Raw genomic sequence first — 22448 nt, forward strand, 5'->3', positions numbered from 1 at the left:
TGAACATGTTTGAAATGTGAATAATATATTTTAGGTTCCTTTGCCTGGCTTTCAGAATGTGGTTACTTCAAGCCTTTAAGCTCCCTGAAATCATGAAAGCAAATATTTATTCTCCATGTTTGTTTTTCTTTTAATGAAAATTGGGATTGTCATTCAATCTATGATTCCAGCACACGTGGCTTCAGGACAGACACATTGGGCTTGCCAGGAAATAGTGACAGCTGGCAACAGCATCAAACACTTGTTTGGGCTTTTTTCTCCATACACACATATGCTTTGTGCTCAGACCAACAGGGAAGTTAGCCCCTTGATTTAAAATAAATCCTCCTAGAAGAAAGAAATCCATCTGTCTGGGAAAAGTTAGAAAATATTTTTGCATTTATTTTTCTTTTTTTTTCTTTTTTTTTTTTATGAATACAAACTCTTGTGAAGAAATATTCTTCTGTTTCCATTGGAAGGCAGAAACCAGCAAAAATTAATGTACAATATAAGGAATACTTGGTGTAAATGGACCAAAAAGAATTCCCCACAAAGTATGTCTACGTACAGGAAAAAAGGTTGCTGCAGTTGGAAAAGACAGCTTGGTTATTACAGGGTTGAGGGGTTTTTTTTGCATTTAATCTCCCAATTATAAATAATCAATGTGATTTACAAAATAATTTACAGAAAATGATTGGATTCATCATTGCAATAAATTACTTGGTACGATGCCACCAGCATTGGGACCATACAGCACCTCTGACACCGCCAGCACGAGGGGTTTCATTTTGCATTGGAAATCAAGGGACAGACCTGCAGCTCCTCTGGCTGAGCTGGCTCAGATCTGTCCCCACCAGAGACCTCTTGGCAGCCATGGGGCCACCACCATCCTCATCCTCCTGAGAGGCCAGCAGGGACTCAGGCCTGCCGTGGTGCAGGGCTCTGGGAGCTCCAGCCCTGCTGGCACCTGCAGCAGGAGGGCTCCTTTCCTGCTTTCAGCTGTAAACCAAAGGTCAGATCCGCAGGGCTTTGGCACAGGCAGGCAGAGGAACAGGGGCAGGAGGGAGCAGAGCAGGGTGGGCACACCCAAGGCTGGGGCAGACCCAAGGGGCTTGGGTGAGACAGGATTATTTCTTGACCTCTGGGGCTTTTCTCTGCAGGACCCCAAGAATTGTATTTTTGAGGTTGGTGCTCTCAAACACTCTGAGGTCTGAAGGAGTCATAACGAATTCTTATCATGTTATGAAGACCTATAAATCTGTTATCAGCCACTCACTCTAAGCTGAAGGAGTGGCACTGCACTAGAGAAGTGGATTGTGTGGCATATCTTAGCATTAAGTTGGGTCTGAACTGAGATCCTGGGTCCCAATGCTCCCAGCACTTAGAGAGCCCAAGACCTTGGGCCAGCCTGTGAGTTTCAAGCTCTTCTCACCCCACAGGTCTTTCCCCTTCCTACATCTTTCCCCCACTCCCTCTCAAATAGGCATCCAGTGGTCTTCTGACTGCTGACAAGCAGTAGTTGGGCCAGTGATATTTGGGCAGTGCTGCCAGCCTGCAAAGGGGTGACCCCACCCCATTAGCTGAAATCTCTGGAATCCCTTGGTCCCTCTGATTGCCAGGAGGCAGTGAGTGCTGCAAGGGAAGGGTCTGGCAGTGGTTGCCTCTCTGAGCATTGTGGTCAGAGGGCAGGCATGGCATGGAAATATCAAAACCCCTCAAGAGGCAGAGGGATCCAAACAGTGGAGTATCTTGGTGGGCCAGACTTTGCCCCAGCATCAGCTGAAAAGATTTATTAGATCTGGCTGGGGGGCTTAGAGTGCAGGTGGGTGACACCACGCAAAGACCTGGGACTAGCCAAGGCTGAGGAGCAGTTCTGGCAGTGCTGCCTGGGCAAACCCCATGTGCTTCACCTGCTGTGCTGCTCCTGGGGGAGCTTCCACCTCCATCAAGTCTGGCTGGACTGGGGACTGTCAGGGGGCTGGCATGGCTGCGGGAGGGAAGCCCTCCACTCCCACAGCACAGGGAATTCTCGTTCACAGCGTCTGCTGTGGCTGAACCAGTGCTGAGGTGGCAGTGGGGCAGCAGCCTGTCCCCAGCCAGTCACTGCTACCTCCCCGCAGAGGGAGGCAGGAATCTGGCCCTCCTTACAAGGACTGAGGGTTTTGGCAAGGCTTCAGCCTTAGTTCTGGGACTCTGGGGCTGCCCATGGCACGTGCTGTCCGTAGCTGCAGGAAGACACCTTCTGGTGGTGGTCAGTCCAAAAAGCAAGTCCGTGTGTCCGTGCCCAGGGACCTCTGGATGGCTTCTCTTTTCACAGTGGCAGAGTCAGTTTGGGCTTTTCTCCCACACGGTGTTCTGAAGGAGGCTGGCTGGCTGGGTTTGCTAGATGACCTCCTGTTTTGTGATGGCAGGCTGTGGGATGGACGTGGGCTGCTTGGCCACGGTTGCAATGGCTCCAGGCAGCAGCTTGTACTGCTCTGATCCTGAGCCTGCAGGTGGAGAAGGCTGTGGAGTTTCTGGTGTAGCTGAAGAGAGAGAAACTGAATTAAAAGAGGGCCTCACAAACCTGACAGCACTGGGATCTGTCCTCAGTCATGCAGGGTTCAGATGTCAGCACAGCAGAGCCTCTTAAGGGCTTTTGTGTTTGCTGTAGGGCAGCCCAGACATGCAGGCATGGTTTGATGCCCCAGGAGAACCACAATAGCCAACATCAAATAAGGGCATTTTGCTGACATTTTGACCTCTACTAACCACATTTTTGGTCAGCCAAGCTCATCTCAGCACAGGGTCTCCAGTGGTGGCCCCATGTGGTGGGCCAGATCCTCCTGTGTTTTTGCAGAGGACAAACTGAGGTGTGTTTGAACCACTCAAGCGAAGGGGAGCCTTTCCACTGATTTCACTAAGCTCTGGATAGGATCATTCATCCCTTAAGGGCTATGTAAAAGTTGCAGTCTGCCAAGGAGTATCTTGTTGAATCAGTTAGTCTGGCCTAATCTAATCTAACCCACCTCTCTGTTTGTCTTTCCCTCCTTTCTGCATAGGAATTTCTCACACGCTCATTACCAGAGACTTTGTCTTGCTTGCAGAATTCCATGCAAGGTAGAAACTACCTCCAAAGGCACACTGGAAAGCTCCTGGTTTCTCCCAGGAGCTCTCTGTCTTTGGATATACTCACACATCTGCCCGTTGTGCATCTGAGGAGGCATTGTGTTGGCCACAATGACATTTGTTCCCAGGTTCTCCTGGATCAGGTGAGGGTGCAGGTGGTGGTGGGTGTGCGGCGTTTCACTTGATGAGCCTAAGAATATGCACAAGACATTAATTGCCACAGTGGCAGAAGGAGACAGCTTAGATGGGCACACCCACTGTACCCAAATGTCCAAGGCTTTGTGCACCATCCCCTTGTGCACAGGTGATTGGAGCACACCCTTCACTTTTTCCTCCATGCATGCCTTGAACTAACTAACCCCTGCCTGCTGCCTCCATGTCCTCTCATAAAGAATTATATTCCTTAGTCACACCTCCACATGCAGAATAGCACAGCGGGAACTTTTAATTTCATTTTGTCCCATTGGATGCTCCCACTAGAAAATCTAGGATGTTCTTTCAACCTGAGCTTTTCAGACCTTTTTGTTTGGATGAGTCCCTTCTGACAGAGGAGGATTGGTGAAATGGCTGCCAGGTGGGAGTCTGGGAGGTGCACAGCAAAGTTTATGCAGAGGGCTGGGGGTGCCTCTCTGTAAGCAGAGGCACAGCTGATACATCTCTTTAGATGAGAAGAAGTAGAGGACCCTTGGTTCCCCCTGTCAAGGACAGGGGAGATGATTTTGTGTGAGTCCTGCAGACTAGCTGTCTCTAACTTTTCTGGATAGGGAGCAGTGACCAAGGAGGGTCTCAAGGGGACAACAATCAGGGAACACCAAGAGGCCTCTTGTCAGACCCTCAAGTACTCACCTCCCAGCAGCATCTCCTGCAGCAGGTTGTCAATCTTAGCCATGCCAAAGAGCTTGACGAACTGGATCTGCTCTATCATCTGCCAGGTGATGCTCTGCAGCACGGGCAGCAGCAGCAGCAGCTCCCCGAAGCGGCCCCGCGAGTCGTACTGCCGGTCGTTGATGTAATCCTCCAGGCTCACCTGCACCTGGTACCGCATCCTCTTGATCTTGGACGGGTCACTCAGCCCCTTGGCATCTGCAACGACCCACACAGCCAGCTCTCAGCTCTCCAGGCTGCTGTCTGTCAGTGACAGCTGGGCACAGCCTGAGGGGAGCTGCCTCTGATTGCCCATCGTCTGCTGCGGTGGATAGGGTTAGGATGTGGAAGTTCGCAGGCAACCCCGACATGGGAAGAGACGAGAATGCTGACTCCATGTTTCACAAGGCTGACTTATTATTTTATGATATATATTAAAACTATACTAAAAGAATAGAAGAAAGGATTTCATCAGAAGGCTAGCAAGCAATAGAATGGAATGATAATAAAATCTTGTGACGGACTAGACAGTCCAAGACAGCTGGACTGTGATTGGCCATTAATTAGAAACAACCACATGATCAAAGATGCACCTGTTGCATTCCATAGCAGCAGATAATTATTGTCTACATTTTGTTCCTGAGGCCTCTCAGCTTCTCAAGAGAAAAATCCTAGCGAAGGGATTTTTCATAAAATATCATAGCTACATATGAAATTTTATATGAGTGTGTTCTTTGTTGATGGAGTGGCAAAACTATTTTTTGTCTCCTTAAGAAGGGAAGAAGCTTAGAAGTTTCTCTCTTTAATTAGTGAAAAAGCTACTTCATAGGCTTAGAAGACTTCACCTCAAACTTAAGGATAGTTAATTGGACAGAAGCTTAGGCAATTTACTAGAAAAAGAAGTGAACAAAGAAACTGATCGCTTTTGTAAGGTGTTTACTAAGAGCAAGGACTTCCTACACTTGACTCAGTTTTTCTCTGTTTGTTATTTTGCCTTTTATTAAACCTTTTTGTTTTTAACTCTGCAACAGAAGCCATCTTGCTGATTTTTATGCTTCCAAAAGTAGCTGAGCTATTGTAAGTGTGTTATAGCCCTCCAAAAGCTTATAAGATCTAGCTCAAAAAAGCTACTATAACAGCAATGGACAATCTTTCTCAAGACTGACTTCTCTCCTCCCTTTTTAAGAACAATTTGGCCCAGAGAGAAACACCAGGCAGCTTTTCCACCACTCAGGACTGGTGTTAGTCAGCATAATCCAGACTAGGCCCCTCTGATGGTAACCTTCCCCAAGCTGGGGCATACCTGGGTCAAAGAAGATGATGGCTTTCAAGCAGGCATATTCATTGTCATCTATCTGCAGCTCCTGGAAGGGCAGCACCAGCTCGTCCAGGATGCGGATGGCCACACGGTTCACCTCCACCAGCTCGGGGCAGTTCCGTGGGATGATGTGATCATTGCCTGCAGCACAGACACCATCACCTTGTCATTGCTCAGACTTAGCTGGGGTGACAAGGAGTTCAAAAGGTAGGGAGCTAATGCTGAGATAATTTTAGTGGGTGGAAGAATTAAGAAGTTCCTCCTTCAGCCCCTACTCTGTCTCAGAACACCAGAAACTTTGATCTGTTTTACTAGAGCAGCTCATCATTACACAGGAGCCACCCAAGTGAGGAAAAGCTGACCAATGGGTGAGAGCTTTTTTCTCAATCCCACCACGGCCTGCTTACACAAACTTGGGGATGCACCATAAATGTTCACACAGTCCCCAACTTTGTCAAACCTCAAGGCCTTGATGTCAGCCAGGCCTGGCTGTGCTTGCTAAAATACAGAACAGCTCAAGCCACCACCCTGCAAAAAGGATGTCCACAAACACTGAACCACCCTCTCCTTCACCCCAGCAGGGAAGTGTCACAGAAGCAGACTGGCTGGGAGCAAAGTGCAATTTTTACCTAGCAGCAAGACATCCTTGAACACCATGGACCTCTTGGCAGCTCCCAGTAACAGATGCTCCCCTGCGTGTGCACGTAGCAGTGCCACCTGCAAGGGCAGGGAAAAGTTATTTGGGTGATGCAGAGACTGAGACAAAACTGTGATTTCATGTCAGCAAGAGGGAAAGCTCAGCATTCCTGTACTGCACTCAAGGATGGGAGTCAGGGCCCCTCTTCAGTTACAGGCAGAGAAAGAGATAAAATAATGCTCTGTGCTAAACCAGTTATATAAATCCAGCAGAACCAGCAGGTAGGAGACAGCACCTGAAATATCCCATATTCAGGACAGATGCCATGAGCAGGACCATGCTAGACTGTCCCAGGACCTCCCACCAGTGTGGGCTGTTTGCAGACAGCCAAGTGCAGAGCAGGGACCACACTCCATCCTGGGAAGTGAGGAGAAGTACAGCCCCTGCTGCTGGACATTGCTGTCCCTCTGAGCTGTGCCCACCTCCCACTGCAATCACACCCATGGGGACCCATGTCCAGCTGGGCAGTGGGGTCACCCCCTGGCCACTCATCCCCTGCACAGCCATAGGAACTGGGGACAGGGAAGACAGAGGGATGTTTTTCTCCTCCGATGTTAATGATTGAAGTGTTTCACTTTACACCCTCCAGTGGCTCCTGAGAATGTTCTGAATCTTTTGCCCTCCTTCAGTTAAAAATTTCAGAGATTTAGGCAGAAAGAGAAGTTAACAATCAATTGGACATCCTGACACAGAGACTTCTTAATGTCCAGCCAGGACCTTCTGCTGGAGAAAACAATAATTAAACATTAATAGAGAAATGCTGAAAAGTATGTCCTGATGGGAATGGTCCACTTTTCCAGTGTGTTACCCTCAGCATCTGTCAAAGCCAAGACAAGTCTTACCCCACCAGGAATGCAAGGAGAATGTATCACCCATAGGAGAGAGCTCTGGTTAGCAAAGATGCTGATGTCTAGGAGACGGGTTTTTACCTTTTTTTCCACCCCAGATGGTAAAAAAGGTTATGCAAAATAAATAGAGATCCTTGCAAAAAGACTGTGCACACATGATACTGGGGAATCTTTATCTAGATGCCAAAATCTAGCCTCTCTCTATTGCTGTGCAAACATGGGTGGATATGTTAGCTGAGCTGTTGGAATTATCAGAGCTGCACAAAACTGAGCTTTCCTACCTGACAAAGCTATGACAAGGAATAGCCCCCAGGAAAGAGTGAAGCTCTCACCCAAAAATTTCCTGCCTATTGCAAGTTCAAGAAGGCTCAGTTTGTAACCACCTTTTTTGTGTCCACAGAATTTCCTTGTTTGAGCAGGGTTAAAGTGAATTATTTCAAGAAGGCCAAACCATCTCATTTGATATTTGTTCTTGCAGTGATGAACCTGAGATACATCATTCCATTGTGAATTAGGATAAATATACAGTTGTAACACAACAAAGCAGAACCTGAACTTTGAGATGAAATGTCTTTGCCCCACAAAACATGGTAGTTTTGACATTTTGGTGCAGAAGGAGAATGAGGGGTTGGGTGTAATCTTTTCTACAAAAGGAGATGTGTTTCATGGAGCAGCATCTCCCTTGTGGGAAGGAAGAGTTCAAACTGTGCCATCTTTAGGCTCTCTTTTCTCCTTTGAGGAATTTTGCAGCCCCACAACTGTAAAATGAGCTCATGTGGAAGTTGCTGTAGTTTGCAGAGTTATTGGCCAGGTTTAGGGCCTCTGTTCCAAATGGCACAAGGATGTGATGGATTGTGCAGAGCTGCCCCAGGTCTGTGCTGGGCTGCAGCCTATTCATTTATATATGCTGTGTAAATGGCATTTGCCATTGGAGTCCATTGTGGTTTCCAGAAATTATGAATTGTATTTTCCTTAGCAGTTTAACAGCTTTCTTATAATTTTAAACAATTTAGCACTTGCACACAATAGAAAAGAAGGAAACATGCTCCCATTTTAAGAGCACTGAATTCCCCAGATCTCTGGGTGCTACTGGGTGGTTACTAAAGAGCTCAGATTTAGGATTTAGGGGGTTTTGATCAGCTGGACACTCTCAACTGGATATCCTTTTTCTTCATTATATAAAAATTACCTCTAGGTCAATAGGGCTGGAGACTGGTCCTAGCTAAAGAGAACACATGCTGGTTTTGTGACTGTGCACTGGACAGACTGGAAATACCTTCCTGCCTGTGACAGGACCTGTGCTGGCCCTGCCAGAAGTGCTATCCCAGCCACATGTGCTGCTCAAGGCTGGGCACATCATGTCCTCCAACACCTACTGCAGACCTCTGAAACTCAGACATCCACAGGAGGCTTCTTCTTGTACGTCTTTGAGGCTGCCTGGGATCCTGCAGTGCAGTTCTAGAGAGGACACCAAAGCCACTGTGCTTGTCTTCATTAGGGAACCCACAAATGCCATTTTAGTAATTTCTGTTAAATGCAAATAGATCCTTGCTTTTTAATCCTAGAAAAAAGATTTTCCACTGCCTTGGGAGCAAACTAGTGTATAGCTTCAAAATTCCATGCTAGGAGCATGGGTACAAGCATACCCCTAGGCAGGAAGCAGCAAGAGACAGGCAGATTTTAAATTTTGGGCAGACCTTCGGCTAGAAATCTCTCCTGCTAATTCTGATTACCCCAAGCATTTGTCAAGCACTTCAGGTTTTCAAAGTGCTGTGCAAACCATAATTAATAAATGACTGGCTGACCCCAAAATGCTCATCTGATAACGACCTAATTCAAGCTCAGTGTTATCTGGCTGTGCTCATGGGCTGATTAGAGGCACATGCAAGTGGCCCGTGCTGGCATTGTATGGATTCCTGGCCTGGGCTGGCATTGTATGGATGCTGTTCCCAATCAGCTGCAGCAGTCAGGATAACAGAGTGCACAATGAGCATTTTCTCTGAAGGTCTCAGCTGGCTTTGGCTCCCCGCTGCCTTTACCAGGGCAGAGCGAGGTGGGGTGGATGGAGAGACTTGCCTGGTCATCCAGGGGCAGCTCACAGAAGGGGGGGATGTACTTGGCCCACTCCACCAGCACCAGCAGCTGCTGCTTCATGGACTCACACACATCAGAAATATTGGCAATCTTCTTCCCTCGGATGTCTCCGTTGAGCACAGGAACAGGGGATGATATCTGGAAGGAGAGAAGAGATCCTTCAGCTTTCCGTGCCACAGAGGAACCACAGAGAGGAAAATCCCCAGCCCATGGGTTGGGCAGACTCCAGAAATTATAATTACATTTTTCTGTTGCACACACCCAGCTCCCAGAACAGGTAACCCAACAAGACTCATTTAAAGTCCGATCAGCCTGGGGTCTCTGAACATGAAATGCTGCAGAGCAGAGGCTGTGCATCATCTTGGTAAACTGCAATGCCTTGAATAGACTTTCAAGGAAACATTCCTAAAGCCAGGATCTTCCTCCCACTGAGCAAGTGTGCTCAGTCAAGATCCAGGAGAGAACAGAGGGGCTTGTGTGGCAGTCAGCCTCACCAGCAGAAAGGACACATCTACCCACCAAAGTGCAGAGAGCTGCTCCCCCTTCCAGCCTGCTCCAGAGGCAGGGCTTGGCCAGAGCTGCCCTGTCTGCTTTCCACAGGAGGAGAGCAGGCTCTGCTCCTCTCCTGAGTCATCATGAGCTCACCAGGCCACAGCTTTCTAGGTCTGACATTGCTTTCTGTGAGCACCAGGTCATTAACATTTGACATCACCCACTCTGAATAGCTAAAGACAGACTTTAAAGATAACAGTCTCCCACCTCCCAATTGGCTTTTAGGTCCTTTTGGCAAAACTGGGCAAGTTCAAACATGCCCACAGCATGGGTGACATTTGTTACATGGCAAATTATTTGTGATTGCCACTTCATTTGCAAAGCACAACCCTGACAACTCTGCAAGTGCTGTCACACAGAGCTGGACAGAACATCTCCCCCATACCAGGCACCCAACCTCCTGCCTGGTTCTCATGCATAGCTGCTCACCCAGGTCATCTAAAATTTTGCCCTTAGTCACTACTTTATCCTCATGCTTCTGTAAGCAATTAACTCAACCCCATCACTGCCCTCTGCCTGCCCTCTGTGCTCTTGTACAACATCAGCTCTTCCTGTCCTATTCCTGCCAGCACTTTCAGCTCGGACCCTGCTGGCCTCCCCAAGGAAATGGAATTCAAATGCCACCTGCATTTTCTTTTTTTTTTTCAGGTTGCATTACCTGGAGGCTTTCCAGCTCACCAGCTATTATTGAATAAATAAGATTGTAAAAATCTCACCATGTATTACCCTAATCAGAGGGCCCGGAAGGCTTAGCAAATAAATAAAAACCTCTGGGTGAGTGACCCTAGATCTTGGAGAAAGCAGCTCCTCAGCAGTATCTTGTTCTAATTAGCAAGGCACATAAAAGTTACCAATTACCGTGCTGGAGCCTGCCTTGTTTAATGAATCTCTCTGTGCTCTGTGGGAGAGCCCGAGCTCCCCTGGATTTGTCCATGGTTGTAGTTTTTATCAGCAGACCCTGCTTTCATGTGATGGCACTGCAGGACTCTGAGCCCCAGAGATGCCCTTCCCTTGTAGATGTGGTGACTGGAGACCCCATTATCTCACACCTCTGGGAGCAGCATCAATCTTGTTTTTATCGGTATATAAATATATTCGGGCCTGCATAGGACAAGGTGAGATGTGGGATGAGATTGGATGTGCTTTTTGTGCACAAGTTTGGCCCTTGGCCATTCTGGCATATCCCCTCCTTCAGGAAGTGGACCTTCCAGCCTGAGCCTCATGTGGAGCCCAGAGCACAGCACATCCTGTCCTGGAGCATCTCCCAGGGCAGCCTTCAGGGCATTGTGACCCTTGCAGCAGCATGGGCTGCCAACTCAACCCCCTGCTTGTCTTCCCCAGGACACAGAGTTCTGTTCTCCCCAGCTCCCTGAAGAGTGGCAGCTCCTGCTTCCAGCACAGCTCCATCCTCATCACTTGTTCTCACAGCCAAACCCTCCCTGCAGGCTGTGTGTGCCCATCCTGTCCTGTGTCCTCCCAGAGCTGTGGACACCATTTGCAGTATCCAGCCTCTTAAATCAGAGTCATCTTTGCAATGTGAACACTCTAGGAAACTAATCTTGGCAGTATGTGAGTGGAAACAGGGAATTTCAGGCAAGCACTGGAAAAGGTATCTGCATAAAACAAGCAGGAAACTGATTCCTCATGAAACTGTGCAGGAATCCAAAGTTCCTAACAGCTCATGGGGAAGGGAGGCTGCTCATGCAAGGCCAGCCCCTCATGGGCTTAGGCAGACACAGCTCTTTGGATGCAATGATTCTACCCTACTTTCTTCCATCAGGCTCTCCAGCCTTCCTGTGTCCCATTAAAGCAGAACAAATCACTGCATATTGTTACAACTGAGTTCTGGACTAAGGAGATTCAAAGGGACGGTTTCAGGTAACAAATACTTTTTGAAAAATCAGTGTTGAGTTGGCAGATGAACCACTTAGAAAAGAGGTGATAATTTGAAGACTTGGCTATTAAATACTCAGCTGGCTCTACACTCCAGGTAGTGCCTGATGCTTTTGTACTTGGTAAAGAAGGAAGAAGAGGTACCTGCTGTGCCAGTGCTTCTGCGTGCAGGAGGGCATTGATGGAGGGCAGGCTGCTGTCCTCGTAACTTGATCTGCGGGTGCTGATTCGGTCCCGTTCATTCTGTACAGCTGCAAGAGAGGATTTTGGCTGAGCTGCAGGTGGTTCATGGCAATGCACACTGAAAACTAGCACAGACTTCTGGCATTCCCCTTCCTTAGCTGCAGTTTCCCAGCTTCCCTGCCAGGCAGGGCGGAGGTGCGGCTGTGTCTGGTTTGCGATGGATGCCAGTGAGAGCTGACTGCATCTGGTGGATCTGATTTCTTATTTGCTTTATTAGATTTTCCAGGGATGGTGTTGATTCAGAACCCAAAACACCTGTAGAGTTCAGTGGGGAAAATTTCCTGGCAAAGGATCTGAGTTTTTGATTTCATGATATGGGGTTTGAAAGGGTGGCCATGCTCATGTATGCAGCCCAGAGCTGATGTGTGAAATGGAGGAGTATCTGTGAGGTTTCCTTGCCCACATGACTCCTGTGAGCTCCATTCAGAAAAGCTCCTTGCACTGTTTAGGTGTAGTTGGAAAACTTCTGTCTCAACTACAATAAGGAAGGAAGTGCAGAACTGTTCCTGCTGATTCATCCAGAGCAAAAGAGCTCTCTCATACCTTATTGTAAAACCATCCCAGGACAGGTTTCACCCCAGTGTGCCTCCCTGTTTGGTGTAGTCTTGAGGGCTTGGAGGGGGAGGATTTGCCTGCTCTGTCTGTCACGAGGCCTGGGCTGGCTCTAAGTCACCCTGGCCATGCCACTCAGAGCCATCTGCTCAAATAAGCTATTGATCCATGGCAGGGGAAACAGCACAGTCCCTGCCTTGGGCTGGTGGCTCTCTGCATTGATATGTTCTCCATGTATAAATCCAGCTGATAAAAAGTAATAATGAGGCTGGGCCAGGAGAAAAGCCCTGCAGTCAGCGGCTGTAAATAGGAGCTCTCAAGGTTATGCTGCTTGTTATCAGTAGCAGGCCCCCGAGTTCAGTCATGCCATGATGTTTTCCAAATGTTTGCTCAGTATTAGCTGGTCATGCACCTAATGTAACTTCTATTGAATATTAACAGACAACAGCACAGCTCTGGGCAGGGGATGAGCTGCATGGAGAGGAGGATTCCTATATTCTTCAGGAAAAGTTAAGAAAAGTTGCTTGTGATACCACATCTTCTACAGAGAATAAATGTTCCTGCTCAGAGGTCTTCCTGCAGCCACCAACACAACACTGGTACTTCCCTGTTGTCTTCAAGGACCCTTTTACTCCAAAGTTTCTCCTTGAGGCAGTGTGAACTGGGAGGAGCATGGGGTTTAATTTCCCTGCATGGAATAACGGGGCTGAATGCCTCCCATGAGTGAGACATGAATGGGGTGAGCTCTGTGGGATGCCTCTGCCCTGGCAGTTTGTCCCTCCACTAACAGGAGCACCATCAAGGCCAACAGGTTCTCCTGCCCCTTCTCAAAACAGGACTAAACAAGGGGAGAATCCTGCCATGGGGACCTGTAAGGGCTGGTAAGGGCTGCAGAGACAGGGAGGTAGGGGAGCTGAGGGGGTGAGCATGGGCCATGTAGGGATATCTCTACTCTGTTCATACAGTTAAATAGCAAAAATGCTCCACTTTACTCTGGATCCTTTCTGCTGTGCTGAAACGAAACTAAACTCACTGCCTCTCTGCAGAGGGTCAGCAAGAACCTATATATCTATCAGGGAAAAAAGGTGCAAAATGTCAGTGTGACTTTTGCTGGACTCAGCTGGCCAGCTGTGGGTTTTGTGGTCACTCTAGGATAAGACCACTTGGAGCAGTTTTACCAAAGTATTTCCAAATTCCCAGGCCTTCTTTGAAGTTTCTGCTCTTCAGTGATGTGCAGAAGCATTCCCAAACCCCTCCAGTGGACTGGCAGAGTGGGAGCCCAGGTGCTGTGTGTGTCAGTGTGAGCTGGAGAGCCCTGGGTGTGATTTGTGTGCACAAACATGGGCAGTTCTGAGACACAGGACCCTCCCTAAATCCCCCTGTGGTGGGGGTCAGATCTGTGCCCAGGAGAGCACAGTGCAGGGAACACAGGGCTGAGGTGGCTGGGCAAGTGTGCACCTGGCAGGGACCAGCCTTGGCTGCAAGAGCTTCCCCAAACATACCCAAGGGTGAGGGACTGCTGCTGGGGGAGGGCAGAGGCACCCACCTTCCTTCTTCATTCCTGCTCGGAAGCACTTCTTCAGCCTGCAGTACCGGCACTGGTTCCTCTTGTCTTTGTCTACCACACACTGCCTGTTAAACCTGCCAAGGGAGGAAGGAAGAAAGAAAGGTGTGAGGAGCAGCAAGACTGAGCCTGAAGACAGGACAAGACAGAGCCCCAAGCTCCAAGACATGCTTAGAGAAGGTTCCCAGAGGCTCACCCTGAGAAAGGAGCTCCAATCTCTGATTTTTCCACTCTTGCTTTAACCTGTGGTTTCCTTTTTACACCAAAATCTCAGCTCTCCCCTCTGCCTCTGGATGGTCAATAAGGACAGAGTAGAACTGAGTCACACACAGGAGCTGAGATTACTCAGTAACCATTAGGGATAGGATGTCTATAGTGGATTAACAAACCCCCAGGAAAGTTAAAAGTGTGATTCCAACTTGGAAGCTGCTGTTGTGAGTTAGATCCCAGTAGAACGGAAGGAAGAATGCCTTTATTGTGAATTTTAAAAAGAGGTGGAAGGTTGTAGTAGCCCATTTGTGAGGTTAAGAAGTCAGTTTAAGTTCCTGTATCTCTCCAGGGCTACGTCTGGGATTCTCAGAGGTTGTTTCTGACCCCTGGACAGCATTGCTGCTCTGCAAACTGCTCTGCTGTCACTTGTACTTCAGAGGATTTGGGAAGAAATCAGCTCCTTCCCTTCAGGCTTGTGTCATCAAATTCCCTGCGCATGGTGGGGAAAACTGATCCCCTATGTGTGTGACTCACGAGCCTGGTGGCCACTTGCAGCATGAATTTCACTTGCAAATTTGCTCTAATTTACAGCAGATTGATCTAGTTTGCAGAGTAAAGACAAAGGAGTACAGAACTGGAGAAGGGCTCCCATCCATGCTGAATTCTGTAGCTTTTGAAAGGGCTTCCTTCTACTCTGCTTTTTAAAGCCCCCAAGCTATGATTTGTCCAAATGGTTGCCTGAAAGCAGCTCTTAAAATATTCCTGTAGTGCATATAAATGCCTCAGCTTCCAAAGAACTGGGCATCTTGGCTTTTCTGATGGAGTTGTGGTGAGGGGGCTCCCTGGGCAGCCACCTTAAATAACCCTGGGGTGCAAATGATGATGTGCTTCACAGGCACTCATAAACCTGGGGCTTCCTTCTGTCTCTCAGGTTTTAGGTCATGTTGCTCCTCATGCTCTCCATGTGGCTGTCAGGCCATCAGGAGTAACTGACTGAAAAAGCCCAAGGGATTTAGACACTGTGAACTGAGGATTCTTCAGTTTCCTTTGTGACTCTCTACTTGTGAGTTGCTCAAAGCCAGCAGCAGGCAGGTCACAGCTGCTGATGGCACAGGAGAGCCATGGACTACCCCCAATGGCATGAGGTGCAGTGCATGAATTTCAGGAGCAACATGAGTACCTCATCCTCAGAAAAGTGAATATTATGCTGCCCTTCATGGTGCTCCTCAGGTGTTTTGTGTCATGTAACAGGCAGTGACAGCATTGGAGCTGGATGGCAGGCCACATGGCCTGGATGGTCAATAAGGACAGTCTAGAACTGAGTCACATGCAGGAGCTGAGGCTACTCAGTAAACATTAGGGATAGGATGTCTACAGTGAACTAACAAACCCCCAGGAGGATTTATCCATTTGGCCCCTAAAGTATGGGACAGGACCTCCCAGGGTCTTTCCCCAGTGATCAATCCCAAAGTCAGGGTAGTCACTGAGCCCTCCCAGGTGCAGGCTTAGCTCAGGGAGAGTGGAGGAGGATGCAGGGAGGATGCAGGGCACTTGGAGGGCTTTTCCACTGAGCTGTGAGGGGCTGTCCTGTGTGAGCCACAGATCTCTGTGCCCTCTGTCCTCACCTGCAGGAGTACATGTGGTTCTTCCTGACGCTCCTCCTGAAGAAGCCTTTGCAGCCATCGCAGCTGGAAGCGCCGTAGTGCTTGCCAGTGGCACGGTCCCCGCAGATGGCACACAGCGTGCTCACCCCGAGGCTGCTGGAGCTGCTGAGGCTGGCTGCTTCTGATGGAGATGTGTCTGCTTGGGGAAGGACACAGCAAAGAAGAAGACAGTGAGACAGCCAGCCAACATTTGCTAATTCAGTTACCAGTCAGAGACTCTTGGAGAAACCAGGCAGCTGCAGCCTGGCTGTGTGAGAGATGTGTAAGGAGAGAGTGTGTAAGCTCTCAGTGTTTAATTGCATTTTGGGTGCACTAAAACTTCCTGTATTCCATGGTGAGATCCCTCTTCCCAAAGGCCTGGCAGCAGCAATGCCTTCAGATAAAGTGGAAGCCCATTTTACAGGAGTCACAGGACAGAGCCAAAATTCCTCGGGGATTTGCAGACACTTTGGGCTGCAGTAGTGTGGCCAGAGAAAAAGCTGATGCAGAGTAAAAGCTGAGGCATTACAGCTCAGGGTGAGCAGCTGATTTGTTAGGGAGGTGTTTGTGTTATAGCACTGAAAGAGCCCAAGACAGCCCTGAGCAGTTCCCTTCTCCAGGCATGGAGCTCCAGCTTGCACAGCCCTTCTTTGGGAAAACAAGACTTTAGGTAAATAGCAAACTCAAATGACTTCAGCTGGAAAACTCACGTGGGCAAAGGCTACCCATGCAAGGAAGGACTGATTAAAGAAAAAAGGTGGCACTCTGGCATGGAGAAAGCTGTAGGCTGGGTATCTTCTAAAGTCTGGTAGGATCACAGTGGAAATTGATTTGTCTTGCAGTCCTTACAGACCAAGGGGGACTGGGACTTGCAGGGCTTTTTTTGGAGGATAGGGAATTGCAGCAGGCTCTAGAGGAAAGGACATCTGAAAGGCTAAAAACCATACAAGGGCTACACTAAACCCCTCCAGCAAGCCAAACAAACCTCAAGGCTGAAGGGATCAGCCCTTAATTCAGTTGATCTAATTGTCCCCTCCCATGTACGTTTTTCTGTGTCAGCACAGGCACATCCCCCTCCCTCAGTGGAAATGCCAGTCACAAATCATACCCAGGATCTACAAAGCCATAGAAACCTGCAGGGATTTTTAATGTTTGAGTCTATTGGCCCCTGATTTCAGGGTTTTTGTAGGGACTCCGTTAAGGACCCCAGCTGCTCCCACCTGGCACCCAGCAAAAGGGCTGGTCCCAGCTGGGCTCCCCATGGTAGCCCAGCTGTGGTGCTGGGGGGGCCAAGGCAAGTCTGGCTGGGGCAGAGCTGCATTTTTAGCTTCTATTTTCAGAGAAAGGGGTATTTCAGCAGGTACTGCACATCCTGCTCATTCCACCCCTCAGCAGGAGTAACTGGCACAGAACCAGCAGTGAGTGAGCACAGGGATTCTTGAGCTCCCTACCTCTGGCAACTTCTTTCATTTCCCTGCCTGCTTTCTGTCTTTCCAATTCCTCATGTCCCTCCTGTGTTTCTTCGTGAGTCACTTTGCTGCCTCTCTGTCCTTGCCTGGCACACCCTGTCACGCAGCTCCAGCAGCACCAGTGCAAAGCTCCTGTCTCCACTCCCAGAGCCCTGAGCTTTCCCAAGGCTGTTCTGGCTGTCTCTTGTCCCTGTGAGCAGCTTGCTTCTGAAAACAGCCTTCCTCCATGCATATCCCCAGGGCTCAGCTAAATGCAGCTCACTCCAGAAGGAAAGTCAAATCCCCAGTTCCAGCTAAACATAGGACTTAGATGTGAGAGGAAGAGCTGATCTGCCTCTAATCCCATTACTTGTATATCTGTGGCAGCCCAGATAAATCCCTTTTTAGCAATCTATCAGGCTGTAATCAGATGAACATAGAGCAGGAAAAACGGGCACTCTTATCAAGGAAATTGCAACATCTCAGTCTAATAGTCAACAACAATGAAATTATTGCCTAATGGATAATTTTCCAATTAAGTTTATTCTGACAAATATGTGCTAAAAATGTGGGCTCTGGCTGCTGCAGTCAAGTGGTAGGGGTTAAGGTAAATGGAAGAAAGAAAAAATCTGACTTTGAGACCTCACAGCTGAGCATTGTGTTAGGACAGGAGCTGCTCAAGAGCCTGTCTGAACACAGGGTGCATTTTGCCTGTGAGAGGCATACTTAGTCTCTGCTGAGCAGCTGCCCTGGGGCTGAGCTGTGGCAGGCAGTGGCTGGGCTCTGAGCAGTCCTTGGCCAGAAAAAGAGGCACAGGTTCTGCCGGTGGAGGTCCTGCAGGAGGTGTGTCCTCCAGGGCAGTGCCAAAACAGCCCTGGAAGCAAGGGCTGTCCCTGGCCTGGAGCTGGGCCCAGGAGGAGAGGAGTTGGTGCTGCCTGCCCCAGCTGACTCATCCACTCCTGGAGTGTCACACTGGGTCTTGTCACAGGGAATTCTCCTGTCCCTCTGCTCCATGAAGCCCTGGTTCTGGGGCAGGCAGATCACAGCCCCCTTGTGCAGATGCTCGCTGGAGGGGAGAGGGGCACGGGCAGGGAGCAGGGCCTGAGCTTGTCCCAGAGTGTCCAGATGGATATCAACAGAGCCAAAGGGGGAGACTTGTGGCCCAGAGGCACCTGAAGGGGTAGGACCAGCCCCCAGTAGTGGAGAAGGGGCTGGGACCCAGAGGGTGGGGGGCTATTGCACAGCAGAGCCACTTTGGCACCACGATGTTACATCCCTGACAGAGCAGAGCCATAGGCCAGGGAAGACCCAGACAGGCTGTGATGGAAGAGTCCACAGAGCCAGCACAGCCCTTCTGGGACAGAGGTGCCCAGCAGCCCTGGGCTGGAAGGAGAGGGCTCAGAGGGCCACTTTCTGTGGCTTCGTTTAGTTATTAACCTCATATTTAGAGAGACTTTAGGGGACACTTGGAGAGGAATCTCTTGTTATCTCTGAGCATTTAATCACCAAGACTCTTTGGTTCCCAAATCCCAAATCCCAAATGGGTGGGCCAGCAATGTGAATTCTGCAGGGTGAGGTGTGATGCTACCCTCCTGAAGGGATGGGAACATTTGTCTGTCCTCTCAAGGTCCCCTTGTCCCTCTGACTGGGGGCTGAGCCAGGGAAGGGGGTGGCACCCCACACCCCAGTGCTGCACTGGGGAAGGGCTGTGGCTCACAGAAGCGGCAGTGCCTAAATCACTTCTGGCAGTGATTTTCACCCTTACCAGGTGCTAAATGCCTTTCTGCTCCAGGCACTGGCTCTCAGCTCTGGAGGCACAGGGTCAGTTGTCTGTCTGAGCCATCAGCAGCACTTCAGGCAGAAATTTTTGGCTGGGGTCTGGGAGACCCCCACCATGTTCAGCCCCTGCCCTATTCCCTGGGCTGAATGTCTGGAGGGGACCTCTCATTCCAGCCAGCTCCTGGTGTGTGCCTGCTGGTCGCCATCCCACCTGTACCAAACACAGCTCTGCTCTCCCCCTCTATTTTCCCCTGGGGAAACAGAACCCTCCCAAGCGCTCCCCATCTGACACCCCTTCCCTCCCCAGGAACATTTTTGTGGCCACCGCAGGGACTTCTCCTCCTGCAGCCCCCGGCTCATCCCACCCAGCAGAGGGAGAAGGTGGAGAGGACTCACCATTGCCCATAGCCAGCACCTGCATGTTCTCAAACTCCAGGGTGGTGTATGCCGGGTCTAGCGCTGCGCTGTAATCTGCCATCTCCATGTCTATGAGGGCTTTGGAAAGGCGCATTATCCTGGGCAAACACGGGCCAGATTGTACCGATTCCCTTGGCCCAGGCTATTGGCCCTCCTGCCTCCCTCTGCCTTCACTGCGTCCCCTACCTGTTGTCTTTTAATTCAGATATTTCTCTGAAAGGATTTGCTGAGCCTCAGGGCCTATACTCCCAGAGGGGTGGAGGCAGGAGGCAGGGGGTTAATCTTTAATCATCTCACCCATTGCCGAATACTGCTAAGCTTTTTTTTTTTTTTTTTTGGTGGAGCAGCAGTGATTCTTGTTGACTGTTTATTATTGAATCTCAAGGTGTTTCTGATCCTGGCTCCTGAGTGCAGGCACTCAGCAAGGGCTATTGACCTTGATGCTGAGCTGCTGGTGTTGCTCTTAATTATACCTGGGGTGGAAAATTTGGAAAAAACCCTGTCAAGAGAACAAGGTTCTTCACCATTTCTGTCATTGCCTTCCTCTCCTCGCCACTGATTGCCTACACCCCTGTTTTTCCCTTCTCTTGTTCCCTCCATCCCTTCCACTCCTCCTTTTCTCTCCCTCACGGTCAGAGAAGGTCAGCTCCTGCCTGGAAACTTACACATTGCTATGTAAAGTGAAATGTATGGCTCCTTTTACTTCTCTATAAACCAAGTATTACTGGAGGCTGGATGCCCTATAAACAGATCCCATTCTGCAGCCATGCCCAAAGAGCGAGCAGGGCCGAGGGGTGGCACAGACACCCTGGGAATGGCCAGGGTGACTCCAGTCCCACAGCTGAAATCACTCTGTGCTGGACACCCCCAGCCTCGAGTATTGGCTGATCTGTCATAAAAGTTTCATGAGACAGGTTAGAACAGAGCAGCAGGAGCTTTCCTCCTGGGGGTGCACTGCCTGCTGTCAGCACCAGCAGTGATTCTGTGCCTTGCCCAGATCTGGGTCTGACCCTGCTGGTGCTGGGCAGTGGGGCCAGAGCTGCCTGTGCCCTCCTCCCCAGCTGCTCCACACCACTCCTCCACTTCAGCCAGAACTGAGAGTTTTCAGTGCAATTGCGAGATCATTGAGTGGGAATTTAATCGATCTCTGAATGGCACTGGCTCGTGGAGCAAGAGAATCAGCAATTAATGATTTGGTATCAGTTTGTTCTGCATTGAAAACAGCCCCTGGTTTCGCAACCAGTGGTGGCCGAGTCCACATGCTGCTGATCTGGGCTCCCAGTGCCTTGTGTTTGTTCTTCCCAGGCACCCCAATGAAGCCCCAACCCCACTGGCACCACGAGCTGCCCTGGCCACAGTGCCATCACTGCCACAGCATGAATCCAAGGTCTCTGGCTCCACACCAGTACATGCCTTTGGGCAGTTGTGCTAGTGATGATTTTCTATTCGCATTTTAGGAGCACACAGAATTGTTCAAGCAGCCCTTTGCCCCCCAAAACCATGACCTACATAGCACTTCTGAACAGCTCTTCTACCCTGAGGCTACAGGTCTGAATCTGAGCACAGGGGAGAGCCCCTCCTCTCTCACTTGGGAATGGTGATAAATGATCCTTTGCTGCAGAGGAAAGAGTCATTTGGTCAGTGCTCCTGAGGGACAGGCCAGAGCTCATGTGCTGGTGGCTCTTCCTTTAGGCAGATACAGTCCTTGCCAAAAATTGGCTTTATGATGTGCAGTCTGGGATGGACATGCAAGAGTAGAGTACAGCCCCCTCCATAGCCTCATCCCAGGGACCTCAGTCCCAATCCCAGCCAGGCCACGGTGATCCCTTTGATTAGATAAATGCTACAGACACCAGGTCAAATATGTGCAGGATTTGCCACAACGTCTAGTAAAATATCGTAAAAGCAGGGCCTGTTCTGCCCTGCTCAGCAAAACAAACCTTTTGCTTCAATAGCCTGCTGAGCAAGGGGGCTGCAAAGGCCATTTACTTCCCAGGCAGGAAGGATTAGAAGGGCCAGGAATAGAAATCAGAGAGGCAGCATGTGCAGGAGAGCAGCAGATAAGGAGCGGGGAAGTTTGGAGAGCATCAGGTGGCTCACGAGGCTGGGGCTGTCAATGGGACGTGGTGTTTTCCTCCCAGGGCTGTGTTGACTGTTGTTTTCTCACTGCCAGTGTCCTCTGTGGGTCACCAGTGGCCCCTCCCAAATCCCTCATGTTGGTGTGGAGGTCGAGGGCCAGACCAGCCAAGGACACCACACACTTCCTTTGCCCTGGAGATGGGCTCTGATGGAAGCATTGGCTTCTCCCTGGGCACTGTTGTTGGAGATGATGTCCCCCCTGGTGTCTCCCCTTGTCATCCTCGTGTAGTGAGTTTTGGGACAGCTTGCCAATGCAGCTTGTCATGGCTTGTACTGGCCAACGGGACCCCACAGCTCTGTAGCTGTTTTAGGTGGGAGATGTTCGAGTCTGCAGCTGCTTGTGGGGCTGTTTCAAACACTCCTGGTGACAGAAGAGGTTTTGCCATTTTTATTCCACACAGAGAGACAACTCATAGCTGGAAGACCTCCATATAGGTGAAGGTTGTTCCCAGACTAGGTGCTCTGGGGAAGTTCAGCTCCCAGATCTGCCCCTCTCTCCTGTTCCCGTTTTCTGTACGCTCTACCCACTGTTTCCTGTGTCAGGACATGGTTGCAAAGGAGACTATGACAGCTCTGGGGCTTGACCTGTTCTGTGCCAAGAGATTATTTAATTTTTATCTGTTGAGGAGCAGTAAATCCTTTCCCACACTGGCACATCATGGCACTAATTCCACCTTATCTATATATCCCTGTCTGGCAAATTCATGCAAACCTAAAGGAGATTCCCTGAAGATAAGTTCTGTGCTTCTCAATAGGTGAGGATCAGGAACAGAGTATTTAATAGTGCATTTTTGGAAAGGATGCTGTCACCTACTGCGCTTTCCAACTCTGCATGTCCAGCAGGTGAGCAGGCTCAAGGGGCTCCTCCCTGGTGTTTTTGAACAGGGTGTTGTAGGATCAGAGGATAACTGATGTCAGAAGGGACCTCAGAGTCTCTGCCCCAGGCTCCTGCTGGAAGCAGGGCCAGCTGTTAAAGCAGCATGGGCTCCTTGCAACTTTATTGAACACCTCAAGGATGGAGAGCAACCTTGACAGCCAGCTGGTGCTTGACTGTCCTCATGGTTAGACACTGGCTGAACCTCTTTCCAGTTTTAATGCCC

The 22448-nt window shown here is 49.6% G+C and overlaps 1 protein-coding gene across 3 annotated transcripts; it reads right to left on the reverse strand.

The window, feature by feature from the left end:
• Positions 1–409: 409 nt before the first annotated feature.
• HNF4A (hepatocyte nuclear factor 4 alpha) lies at positions 410–19303 on the reverse strand. Of its 3 annotated transcripts, none has more exons than XM_066561468.1 (10): positions 19189–19303; positions 15548–15722; positions 13695–13789; positions 11498–11604; positions 8891–9046; positions 5899–5986; positions 5255–5410; positions 3934–4170; positions 3155–3277; positions 410–2504 (listed from the first exon to the last, which is right to left on the reverse strand). In XM_066561468.1, the coding sequence occupies exons 1-10, from the start codon at positions 19301–19303 to the stop codon at positions 2362–2364; spliced, it is 1395 nt and encodes a 464-aa protein (XP_066417565.1). In that variant the 3' UTR covers positions 410–2361. The 3 variants fall into 3 exon arrangements, with proteins under 3 accessions (XP_066417565.1, XP_066417563.1, XP_066417564.1); XM_066561466.1 differs by having other exon boundaries at positions 410–2545; positions 3151–3277; XM_066561467.1 differs by having other exon boundaries at positions 15548–15725.
• Between the last annotated feature and the right edge of the window lie 3145 nt (positions 19304–22448).

The sequence above is a fragment of the Molothrus aeneus genome, chromosome 17 (assembly GCF_037042795.1).
Source record: "Molothrus aeneus isolate 106 chromosome 17, BPBGC_Maene_1.0, whole genome shotgun sequence".
In the NCBI taxonomy this organism is placed as follows: domain Eukaryota; kingdom Metazoa; phylum Chordata; class Aves; order Passeriformes; family Icteridae; genus Molothrus; species Molothrus aeneus.